General features: G+C 37.0%; 2 protein-coding genes and 1 non-coding gene across 3 annotated transcripts; 2 read left to right on the top strand and 1 right to left on the bottom strand.

Annotated features, from left to right (window-relative positions):
* The first annotated feature begins 1,522 nt into the window (after positions 1 to 1,522).
* Positions 1,523 to 1,604, top strand: trnas-cga (transfer RNA serine (anticodon CGA)). The gene has a single exon. It is a non-coding gene; the product is annotated as a tRNA-Ser (tRNA).
* Positions 1,605 to 2,352: 748 nt separating this feature from the next.
* nabp1a (nucleic acid binding protein 1a) lies at positions 2,353 to 7,670 on the top strand. The gene is made up of 6 exons (XM_056465300.1): positions 2,353 to 3,356; positions 3,598 to 3,736; positions 3,902 to 3,973; positions 5,043 to 5,127; positions 5,430 to 5,490; positions 6,066 to 7,670. The coding sequence occupies exons 1-6, from the start codon at positions 3,263 to 3,265 to the stop codon at positions 6,266 to 6,268; spliced, it is 654 nt and encodes a 217-aa protein (XP_056321275.1). The 5' UTR covers positions 2,353 to 3,262; the 3' UTR covers positions 6,269 to 7,670.
* Positions 7,671 to 8,912: 1,242 nt separating this feature from the next.
* On the bottom strand, positions 8,913 to 12,546 carry ftcdnl1 (formiminotransferase cyclodeaminase N-terminal like 1). Its single transcript, XM_056465298.1, is given in 8 exon segments — positions 8,913 to 9,192; positions 9,195 to 9,512; positions 10,638 to 10,826; positions 11,245 to 11,400; positions 11,510 to 11,605; positions 11,730 to 11,856; positions 11,906 to 11,921; positions 12,183 to 12,546. Coding segments are annotated over 6 exon segments (993 nt in total). The 5' UTR covers positions 11,845 to 11,856; positions 11,906 to 11,921; positions 12,183 to 12,546; the 3' UTR covers positions 8,913 to 9,073.
* Positions 12,547 to 12,643: the final 97 nt, after the last annotated feature.

The following is a 12,643-nucleotide window of genomic DNA, read 5'->3' as shown; positions in this document are numbered from 1 at the left end:
CAACCTAATAACTACAAGTGTACAGTGAAGCAGAAGTATCTGTGTGTTGTCAAACATTCTATACTGCTGATCTAACAACCTCACATTCTCCTTGACTTTTAGATGATTCAGCAATGAAATAAGTTCTCAGACCAGTATACTTCACATTTTGTTAGTGGCTAAACTTTTAAACTAAACTAAAAGTCTTCCCCTTACATCTATCTCATGCTAAACAGTACAAACACACACACACACACACACACAGCAGGTGAAGAAGGTGCATTCCTGGGCTTGATGGATGACTTCTCTAAGCTTCATTTTCCACTGACTGGAAGAAGAAGAGGCGGGAAAGGATTGATTGTTTTCATGGGTTAGCTGAGGTATGGGGAACCCGCATATGTACAGGTGTGCTGTCCTGCCCACAGGCCTATGTCTTCCCTCGGAGCAGACTGTCTCATGCTGGTGTGGCGACACACTTTGCCAGAAAAGCATTATAAAACAACTTCAGGAGCTTAGCTTGAGCGTGGTGCAGTTTGTTTACAACAATGAACAGCGTTATCCAGAAAAACATGTGCAATTCCTAAACGATGATGTGCTAGTTAAAGGAGTTTTGTGTGCCTATAAAACCCTGTTCTTCTTTTGTGTGAAATATGTGAGTTAAGATGAATTGCTTATTTTGACAGAAAACTTCACGGTTTCAACATCAACCACATGTGGGTTTGGTAAGTGGTCAGAAATCTTTCTGGCTCTCAGGTAGACTGAGGAGTCAGGTTACACGTGCTGTGTATTGTTGAAGGATTATTGCAGTACCGAGTTGACAATTTACACTGACCGTGTGAAACATTTGCAAGAGAAATTAAAGATGCTTTATGGATAATAAAGAGAAGATGCCTCACAATGTTTTATACCTTGCCTAACACAGATTGCTTTGTAAAAAAAAAATAATGAAAGGGTTTTGAAGCGAATGCAGTGCAGAATGTAGGTCCAACTTACATGCACTTCCAATCATTTTAATTGCCAAAACTTATTATAGTTATTCTAGGTTTACTTGAGTATATATTTTTTTTCAAAAGGTCATTAACATTATTTTAATAGTCGCTGAAAAACACAGGCAAAATATATTTTATTCTTATTTAGGGTCTAGCCTAACTTGGTAGTTTTGACATTTTTAGCATTTGTTGGATGCTGTCTCCACCGTGTGGCCAAATGTCGTATGTCAGTTTTTTTAACTCCCTTCCTTATATTCTTATAATTCTCTGAAAAAAAGATGAAATCGTTTTTTTTTTTTTGTATTTATATTTAGTAATTGCATTTGCGCTTGAATTGTATTATCCACATGAAGTTCATCTGAACACGCTGCTAATGCGTTTTTTTTTTTTTTTTTGTTATCTAATACAAAGGTACAATTGTGCTTTTGTTGTATTTAAGTGATCAAAGAATTAAAGAAACAATTTAATGAATAAAAATACAAATTATATATCCATGTCGTCTGCTGTGTAGATAGATGTATCTATATACAGTTTTGGTGTAAGTAAATAATGGCGTCACGGTGGCCGAGAGGTTAAGGCGTTGGACTCGAAATCCAATGGGGTTTCCCCGCACAGGTTCGAATCCTGTTCGTGACGAATTTCCTTTTCGTTTTTGTGAGCCCTAGACCTCAATAAAATTAATATTGCTGTTCTGCTGTAAATCCAAGATATAATAATGCATATTTATAATCAACAATAAGCTGAAATAGTGAGAATTCCTTACTGTCTATATATACCAGTACTGTTTGCACATTGACTCAGAAAGCAGATGTGAGGATATAATGATATGTACTTGTCTATATAGCCTTTAAAACATTTTAGATGTTTTTATATCTGAGGGCAAAGCGTTTAAACGACTGTTTTTGATATACAACTGGGTTCATACAGACCACAGCCCTTAAAATACAGCAAAATATAGAAAATATGTTTAATTGCCAGCACTATTGGATTACTATGGAGGGTGATGATGCAACCCAAATACCTTTGGAAATATTTGTGAACGTCTAATCAAATCAAATTACACAACGTCGACAATCGTACAAGGAAATGGAGTGTGGTTATTTCCTATCCATGTGGACACATTCTTCACCTCGTCCAATCAGCATGAGTTCAATGTAACAAGAACACGGTAGAAACCAACATTTCAGTTTATACAGCGTTAGATCCCATGTAATACTGACGATGTTGTATAACAAAGGGTGAATTATTTCCACAGTCTGTTCCTGCATACATGCGTTTACTAGACTGGATTTTGTGCATTTAACTGCAACAGCGCATCTCTGAACACCCCCACGAAACAGTGAAATGGCACATTCGGGAGAATTTAAAGAACTGAACACACACTGGCACAGATCAGACGCTTTGTTAGTGAGGGAGAGACGGATAGCACTGTGAAATAGAGAGTTCCCCTCTTTTGCGACATTTGTTTTATTTTGTTTGTTCGTAGGATTGCTGTGCTTCACACGTAGAATACATGCTTTATCAACTTCAAAGGCCAATAGGAAGTTTCGAACTGCTCATAAGGCATAAAAAGTTAGGCAGCTACAGTTATCTCGGCTGACATCCGTTGTAAATTGATCTGAAGTCTCGTCGATTTAGCGTTAAATGTGGAGAAGACACGTAATGAATGATTTTCGAGAGGAAGATGAAATGAAGAGATGCGAGTTTAGTAGTTTGACCAGCAGTGTGTGTGTAACTGTATTCACTGACACCGTTTTAAACGCAGCCCGCATAATAACCGGCATCTTAATGTAAAGCGTCAATTTTAACTGCTGTTTCCTAACTTGACGTCGTGTATTGATTGTGTACGTTAGGCTAGCCAAAAGACCGTACAAATTCATCTGGATGCTGGACATTTTAATCAGTGACCGACTTGAAGCGAAGTCTTGAGTTAGTTTTAAGGTGTAGAGCCGGATGAACTCTAAAATGTCCTTAAGTAAAACTAGCTGAGTGTTTTTATGCTAATAACTAGTAAGTTTTATTCGTCGAGGAGGAAATATTTCCCCTTTTTACGTCCATTCCTTTAACGTTAGCTCGATGGCCAAGTAACGAAAACAAACTGCCTCCGATGTGAAGCTAGAAACACTTCGGCCTTTCTTAAAGGATCTCACAACCCAAATTTATTTGCCAAGTAAAGTTTATTTAGCTAACAAACAACCCACTCAGAGCACATATTTAGTTTTAGATCGAGAAATCCTCTCACACGGCTGTGGTTTCGCTAGCCAGTGCGCTAGCATCCGCCTCAGCTCTCGGAAATGTCGAATATCTCCAACGAAGCTGTGATCTTGATTAAAGATGTAAAACCCGGATCGAAAAACCTTAATATCGTCTTTATAGTTTTGGAGATCGGTAAGTGGAGATCGGCTGCTGTGTCCCTCACGACCGTGAGTTAGCACGAGCTTAGCTAATTCCTTTCAGCTAACATTGAGGACTAACATATCTAACATTGCGCTCGTCTCCTGTGTTGCTTTGTGCTCCGCGTAGCTTTGATTTTCACACATCAGCTGCCGATTAACGCAGTTATGTCTGTGTGTTTTAGTAGTTTTGGAACGCTTGAGATTTGACACTGAACTTTGCTGTGCACGCGCAGGTCGGGTGACGAAGACAAAGGACGGGCACGAGGTGCGCTCGTGTAGAGTGGCGGATAAGAGCGGCAGCATCGCCATCTCTGTGTGGGATGAGCTGGGCAGCCTCATCCAGCCCGGGGACATCATCCGCCTCACGAGAGGGTATGAGACGCCTCTTTACACTCTTGCTTTTATTTACCCCTCACTGGGTTGTCAGTAGATTGGCAACGTGCTTGTTCCACTTGTCTTCCTGTAGGACGTCACCAGTATCAAATATGTATGTGCAAAGAAAATTGTTCTGATTTGGCTATACAATTTTGTGTCTAGGTATGCTTCAATGTGGAAAGGGTGCCTTACACTGTATACTGGACGAGGAGGAGACTTACAGAAAATAGGAGAGTGAGTATTAAATACAGCCCTTCAAGAATATAATCGTTTGACATTTTCATGAGGATTTTATTTCTCTGCATTGAAAATAATTGTCTACCTGGCACATAAACAAATTGTTCTTTACCCTTTGTCAGTAATATAATGTACAAAGTGCATTAGTGACTGGCAACTTTTGCAGCAAGTACTGGCTCATGGCATTAAAAGAAAAACCTTAGTACATCTAGTCCTGCATGGCATTGTGTGTGTGTGTGTGTGTGTGTGTGACAACAAATCATTGGCTGAATCTGTAGAAACATATATGCAAATGTTTATTGCATATGTTAACAAATACTTTTGAGAGCATGGGGAAGACAGTGTTTCGAGTGACTTCTGAATATCTGCTATGGCACATTTTGTGGTGATTCAGCAATGACTGGAGGTTATCATGTGTATTTCTTTATGAATTCTACTTTATAAACCCTTTTTCTTAAGTAAATCTAGAAGTCTCAATTTTATTTCCAAGCTCTATATATATATATATATATATATATATATATATATATATATATATATATATATATATATATATATATATATATATATATATATATATATACGCATGACAGCTCTTCATTAAACAATTATATATATATATATATATATATATATATATATATATATATATATATATATATATATATATATATATATATATATATATATATATATATATATATATATATATATATATATATATATATATATATTGTTTAATGAAGAGCTGTCATGAGTGCCACCTTTTGCTATCAATGTTTGCTCAAAATATTTTTGGACTGAAAATTGGTCTTGGTGGGATTTCTATTAATGAAGGTTTGACAATAATAATCACACTAGCCTGTGCAAAAGCATGTTCCAGTAGACAATAGTGCCAGCAACACTAACGCCATGGTTTTTGATTTTACTGGGACTGCATGAACTGATAACATGTGCGCCTTTAAAATATTCTGCCAAATACATGATTGTAAAAAAAAAAAGAGACATTCAGAAGCAGGTTTCCATGTTGTTGATCGAAGCCGTCATGGTGTAATGTCTTTTACAGATTCTGTATGGTGTATTCTGAGGTTCCAAATTTCAGTGAGCCTAACCCTGAGCTGCTAGCACAAGCTAACCAACAGAACAAGACGGTGAGCCCAGTGTTCCTGATTATGCAAAATTGCACTTCAATGTGTAAACTTTCGTCAATGTGCAGAATCATCTGCATGCCTAAATTTGCTTCAGTTATAGTGGAAAACATTAAAATGAGGTAGTGTGTAAATCCAGCTTTAGCCTTTGTTTAGAATCACTAATTCTGAATGTGACTAGCAAGAATTTGGTTTCACTTCTGCTACACATGCAAATACAGAGTTCTATTTTAAGCCGTGAACAACATGAGCTTTGCTGGTTTATTATTAAAGACCATGACATTTATCTTTCATCCTCTTGACAGGGTAAAGAACAACGTGGAAATTCTCCACCAAATCAAAATGCAGGTACTCCTGCGCAGACAGGTGAGTAAATATGGCTAATACTTCACACAGTCTGTCCAACTAAGGTGTGACAGATGGTAATTTTGTAGCACTAGCATAACGGTTTTGATTCTGGAGCAGTTCAATCTCAGGAACTGGAGTTCCTGGTTTTTTATTTAATTTAAAGAATACTGCAAGCTGTTTCTAATAAGTGTCACAACACAAAGGGCACAGATTTACCCACATCAAAGTTTAGCTTGAGGGTAAATGGGTAGATTTTTTTTTTTTTTTAACTTTACCATCTATTTTTCTGAAAGTGGTGTTTGATTAATATTTAAATGTACAGCATGCTTTCATTTTAAAACAAATCACTAATATATCATTGCCACAGTCCAATGGTAGTTCAAAGGTGTTTATCTGTGGGAGTAAACCTTTCTGTAACATTCACTTTGACAAATTCTCAAACTGCCAATTTTAATTTAGGTATAACTTATTTAATGTTACCATTTTTGTTCTTCAGGTGAAGTATAACAGGGCCTTAAAACATATTTTGTTTCCTCTACTGGTCGCTCTGTACAATTTGTTTATCTAAAATATTGAAATTGTGTTCCAATCAGGTAATGGAACTGTGCCAGTGTTTTCCAATAACAATGCTGCACCTGTGGCACGGGATCCCAACTTTGGGGCTTCAGGAAGACCAAATGGGCGCTCTCCAGGCAACGGACCACCCCCAGTGACCGCAGGGGCACCCCCTGCTCCACCCAAACCCTCAGTCACCATTAGCAATGGCAGGGACCCAAGAAGGGCTTCAAAGAGATGAGACTTCAAAACCACTTATATGTCCCCACTTCTTTCTAAAATTCCCCCACAGACCATACCTTACAGAACACAAAACAATACTGCCAAAAGATACGAGGTTTAATGCTACAGTTTTGCCACATGTGCTTTTGTTATTTATATAGTATGGTTATTTGTTTCACACAAGTTTAGAGTTCAACTTGTTTCAGTTAAGGTTTGGCTTTTTTTTTTTTTGCCATTTTAAGTGCCGATACGGTGGCCCACAACTTCTTCCTCTTCCCTAAATGTGTTAAACTATACACCCTACTTGAACACTCGATGCACTTTCTTCTCTTAATTTATCATGAATGCATTGCCATGCAATTCAGGAATGATTAACTGCTGTTGGAAACTTGGGAATGAACTTCAAAGTGATTGATGACTACATGGGCTCTTCCCTTTACTCCTTGGCCAAAAACAAATTACCAGAAGTGACCGTGTGAAAAGAGAGGTGATGGTTTGATAGAACTATTAGAATTATTTAATTAGGAATAAATCAAGAACAAAATATTGGGAAACTGATCCCTGTGGTGGTTGCAGATTTACTTGACCATTTCAGTGCCATCTACAATGACTACGACCTGATTTCTATATAGTGCAATGGGACTACACTAAAATATTCTGCATACTCTTATACTGGAACACCACCATGTATGATTTGTAACCTAGATGTTTATTTGCTTATCTATGAAATAGATTTATTGGGAAGACTTGACCATGCCGTTATAGATGTATTTCTTTTGGTCCAGTAGTTCAACTCCTGCATCTAGCCAAAGTGTTGTTTTTCTTGCTTTCCAGTTCACATGAGAGCCTGTTTTGTTTGTAAATATTTGCACATTTTATAGTCTGTCACCCCACTTTGTGTTCACACTTGAAAATGATATGCAGATGAAATATAGTTTGTCAAGACAAGTTCAGGTTTAAAAAAAATATAATTAAATGTGTATTGAAAAATGTCCCACCTGACGATGACCGTTAAAGGCTGAAGAAACCTAACTAGTTCTACCCACACAGGTGATCTGAAGATGTTGTGGTCTTAATAAGATCCTTTTCGTTTAGCACTTGAACAAACATGGATCATTATACCAGGTAAAGTATGTTACTGGGGGTTGCAATTAATTATCCAAAAACAGTTGAATACCATGCATATTTATTGTGCTATACAATTATTTGAGTTCATATTTTAAGATCTTTGCTTTTTATTTAGATTTTTTTGCCCAGTTCATGTATTTGCGATTAGTTTGCATACAGTAGCTGCAAATTATATTAAACCAGTTAGCCTGGGAAAATGTCAGGAAAAAGTATTTTTCTAGTTGCACTTCTATGATGAATGTTTTCATAATGTTTGTGCACATGAAACAGTGTTTACCCTTGAAGAAGATTCACACCAATGGTTATCACACTGATGTCTTATTACAAGCTTTACAATTTGGATCTTGCAGCATAATATAAGAGGGTTTGTCATTTTATGTAAAATATCTTTAGGTTAGAGCAGCCTACTTACTATCTGTTCAGAAAAAGTTATGGTAGTGTTGCAGCAGTTTAAAGTGTCTGCTCTGTGTTTTTGTAAATTGTGAAGATTGGATGATAAGGGGTTAGTGTTTATAGCTAGATCTGTTTCAGTTATAGCTGTATAGTGCCATCTGGATGACATTTTGAGAGAACTGATGCAACACAAGTGAAGTTTAAATGGCAAAGACATGGAATCTACATACATTATAATCACTTGCAGTCTTTATGAATAAGGCTGCCTCTGACAATATTGTCAAATACCTACTGTAGGTATTGTTTCAAATGGAAGCATAAATATTCAGGTCAGAAACCCCTTTTATCTTGAGCTCAATCAAGCTCAAACTTGTATTGAATGTTTTCAAAACCTGTTCTATCAGAATGTTTGTTCCACTTAAATTATCAAGGAAGTTAATCTCAGCGGCTTGTGAAATTAGTTTTCCTATTTCTCTCTGTACTTGCATGTCAAAATACTTATTGCATTTTTGTAATAGCGTGTAATTTAAGGGATAGTTCACACAAAATTGTAATTTTGCCATTATTTACTCATCCATGACTTATCGCTTTAAAATGCTTAAGTCATACTAGAAGATTACTCTCGCAATGTCAAGCAGCAATGGCCTAATTAGTTTTTGTATAATTATACAGACCTACCAGTACAACATTGTCTTCACATTAGGAGTGAACCCAAATTGCAGCGTTATAACATTTATATTATTGAAATGCAGCAATAAAATATATATCCCAACTATTATTACATATTAGCAGTTACCATGCTACTGAGCAGTTAAGGTACTCAGTATTTAGCATAGTTACCCTATTTTGATCCAATTCCTATTGTTTATATTGATCATGAGAAAATTATATTTGAAGTAAGATCAGATCAAATCATAATAGCATGAATGGTTTATTTTAAAGTTTGGGTGAAATATTAAATGAATACTATGGTGATTTACAATGATCATGCCCTCTTAGTGTTCCGCATTTTGTGGAACACAAAAGTTTTTGAGGACATTAGTCGAATGTGAAGTCAAAGGCAAAAACCAGTATTTGGTGCCAGTATTCTTCAGTATATCTTTTTTGTCTTCCACAGAAAAAGTCATAAAGGTCTGGAATGACACATGGGTGAGTAAATGATGCCATTCATTTACTGTAAAAAGCTCCACAATCACCTGATTAATAATAAATGATGTCAGTAATATTTTTCTATCAGCTTAAGTCGATGATGATGTGCTATTGTTTTGCACATTATCAGTGTTGAAAGGTTTTTTTTTTTGCTTCACATGTGCACACGTCGCAGCTCTTTCCAGAACTCTCCAATGCCATTAGAGATGGCTCCTTCTGCCAGTCTCCGGCACTCACGTGGGGTAAATCCCACCAGGGCTGTACCTTTATAGTCACTCCATGGTGTTTAACCAGTTCTGCTACACGTGCAGTGATTAGTGAGGCTGGAGCATGGCAGAAGGTTTGCCCTCCAATGCTGAAGTTCGGCCACTGCTCCTCACCATGAGATGAAAAAGATGGAGGACTACCATGAACACTCTCCACATTGCAAGCGATCTCCACAGCACCTTCATGTGGCAAGGCCATGACCTGAACTCCAGGGATGCCACCAGGACTGGATTCGCGGATTGCTGAAGCCACACTACGGCCCAGGGCCAGATCCTGGGTATCAATGGTTACATTACAGTTCATGACGTAGGGACTCGCTCCAACACCTGCAGAACAAACACTCTGATTTACATTGATTATAGAGGTTCAAACTGATGATTGAAATTATGGTGAGATAAACTTTTTTTTTTAAAGGGATAGTTCACACAAAAATGAAAACACTAGCACCAATTACTGGCTTTCACACAGTTTCAAACACATAAGATTTCATACAACCCCCAAACACAAATTAGCATTTAAGTTTTATATATGTAAACTTTCAAAAGGAAAAGTTCTCAGGTTTTATTAAAAAATACATAATTTGGGTTTTGAAAAAATAAATAATGTTGCCATTTTTAGGTGAGGGTGGCACAGTGGGTAGCACAGTCACCTTACAGCAAGAAGGTCGCTGGTTCGAGCCTCGGCTGGGTCATTTGGCATTTATGTGCGGAGTTTGCATGTTCTTGTGTTCACATAGGTTTCCTCTGGGTGCTCTGGTTTCCCCCACAGTCCAAAGACATGCGCTATAGGTGAATTGAAACTCTAAATTGGCTGTAGTGTATAAGTGTGAATGACAGTGTATGGTGTTTCCCAGTGATTGGGTTGCAGCTGGAAGAGCATCTGCTGCATAATACATGTGCTGGATAAGTTGGTGGTTCATTCCACTGTGGCAACCCCTGATTAATAAAGGAACTAAGCCAAAAAGAAATGAATGAATGAATTTTTAGGTGAACGATTCTTTTAACAAACAATGACCTTTTCTGCAGGTGTGGTTTTTAAGTACGTTAAACCAAAAACGTGACAAACTGTAAATACTTTGAGAAAGGAAACTGCACTGAATCAAATCAAACATTTTAGCACAATATAAACTTAATTAAACACAATTAAAACTTACAAGGGTATTGTAAATATATACAGCAATATAAATAAGTACAAATGTACATAAAATAACTGTAGTCCAATCACTTTATCAATTCAATCGTATTATAATGATTATCCTTCAACATTTACATTATGCTGATAGTTAAAACAAAAGCATAAAGTGTACTACCATCCATGAAAATGTATTGAATTTTTCCTTCCGAACCCTGCTTTCATGCTCTGTTATGTGCTGTGATGCAAATCTTTTTTTTTTTTTTTTTTTTTACATAAATCTGTTCTATGTTTTTGGATTGCAGATTTAAAAAAATAACCTGTAATGCCGTATCTCCTTGTGGGCTGAGAACCAATATCTGGCTTGATGTCTGACACATTCAAGACCTTTCTGAACCAGCCGATCTCCTTCCTCCTCTGTGCCAGACCTCGATGCTGAGGAGAATCTGCCCAGCCAAACAAAAAGGCACTGGTACCTGCTACTCGTTCTGTCAGAGCCAAGGCCAATGCTAAACAGAACAGAAAACAGCGACTGAGGTAAATATAGACGATGACAAAAAGACTTGATATCATTTAGATTTAAACGGCCAAAATCTAAATTCTTAAAATAATATTCATGTTATCATTAACAAAGAATTATATAGTTATAGGTTAAATTAATACAAATATTAATAAGTTCAGCACAAAATATCTCACCCAGAAATAAATATTCTACAATTTACTTTCATTTGACTCCAGTGGGTTCTGGTTATATTAATTTTGTTGTTGTTTTTCCATTTGATCATTGTTCGGTTGTTTATGCTGCGTTAGTATTTTTCCCACTTATTTAAGATTATATAGATTTAAGATTACACTGTAATCACTGCAGTACTCTGCAAACTCTTGATTCAGAGAACACATTTTTTGAGCTCCTACATGTCCACATACCCTGGGCTTCTTCTCCACAATCCTGGAGTACAGCCTCTTCCCCCAGTGGATAGAGAGGCACCAGATCCACTGCGCCCATGCATGGGTGGATGCCCTCATGGACATTCATGTCAATCAGAGAACATGCACACTCACAAGCAGACAATACAGCCTCCCCTGAAATCACCAACAACAGTGAAGAATAGCCTCGTTTGTACCCTAACTTATGAGACTGTTTTCCTCGGCTACTATTAAAAATGACTGGAAGAACGAGCAAGCAACTCACTTATGAGCTCAATGTTTGCAACAACAGTGATGACGGAGCGGTTGTAGTCAGAATCATTGAAGATGTTCAGCACTGTGACACCTTCCCGCTTTTCTCCTTATGAATGATGGAGCCGGACCATTTGACACAAGAACAAGACAAAATAACTCTGAGTTTGATGAATTATCAAAATAGTATTGAAGGTAAATTTAATGGTCTCAAAACATAAACATGGTCTAACCCTGTGTGTCAGTGATGGCAGATCTGGCCACTGTCTCCACCAAGTCTTTTCTTCGGGCTTCAGAGATGTTTAAAAGGCATGCAACCAGTCGTCGACCAAGAGCTGAGCAGGACATCCTTTAAAAAAACAGAAATATTTACACCTCCCAGGCCTTAAGATCCAAAACCAGACACTCAGTCAACTCAGGGACTCCTAGAATGACAAAAAGAGAGCTTAATTCTCGTTAACACCTTAAAATAACAACAATGTAACGTTATTAGACAATGTTTAAATAGTAAAAACTTCAAAGAAATGAGTCATTAAGTTAAGAGCTGTGCAAGTTGATAAACAACATATTGATTAGTTCAAAGTTCCTTATACTCGGAGCTACGACAATGATCTACTCGAGATAAATGTTCATCTTTATTTTTTAAATAGCTCATTTGTTACCACACACAACACATTTATACTTGCCTGTCGTGCACTAGTCTCCAGAAGTAGCACACGCTTTCACCTTACAGCTGTTTCCGCTAGCGACGTCCGATTACTGAAAGAATCGTTTGATATTGAGTCGATTCTTTTAAACGAATCTACTGGACTATTTCACGACACCTTTCTAACAAAGGCTTTCCCAATTTTCTTAAACATCACAAAACATGCATACATTTGAATGCAAATCAAGCAAAATATGCCTTCGGATTCAAATAGGTTTTTATAATTATATATAGTTTTGTATTTTTTTCTTTGACTCAACTGGTTTAAAATTACCGACCGAGTCAAGATACCAATCACCAGTTTCAAAACTTTTGAAGTTGAAAAGAAATATTAGTTTGGAACTTTGAACAGAACATGGCTCTGTCGCATTAATCGCTATAATAATATTGTACCTGTGCAGTCGATCCAAGTATGTTTTAAACCAGCGGTTCACGAATGTG

This window comes from Danio aesculapii, chromosome 9, assembly GCF_903798145.1.
Source record: "Danio aesculapii chromosome 9, fDanAes4.1, whole genome shotgun sequence".
Classification (NCBI taxonomy): domain Eukaryota; kingdom Metazoa; phylum Chordata; class Actinopteri; order Cypriniformes; family Danionidae; genus Danio; species Danio aesculapii.
The sequence above is the reverse complement of the archived record's forward strand: the minus strand, read 5'-3'. Positions and strand labels throughout refer to the sequence as shown.

Coding starts and splice junctions, on each gene's coding strand:
- nabp1a (XM_056465300.1), top strand. CDS start 3,263: ATGTCGAATATCTCCAACGAAGCTGTGATCTTGATTAAAGATGTAAAA. Junction 5,128..5,429: donor CTAACCAACAGAACAAGACG/GTGAGCCCAGTG, acceptor TCCTCTTGACAG/GGTAAAGAACAACGTGGAAA. Junction 5,491..6,065: donor AGGTACTCCTGCGCAGACAG/GTGAGTAAATAT, acceptor TGTTCCAATCAG/GTAATGGAACTGTGCCAGTG.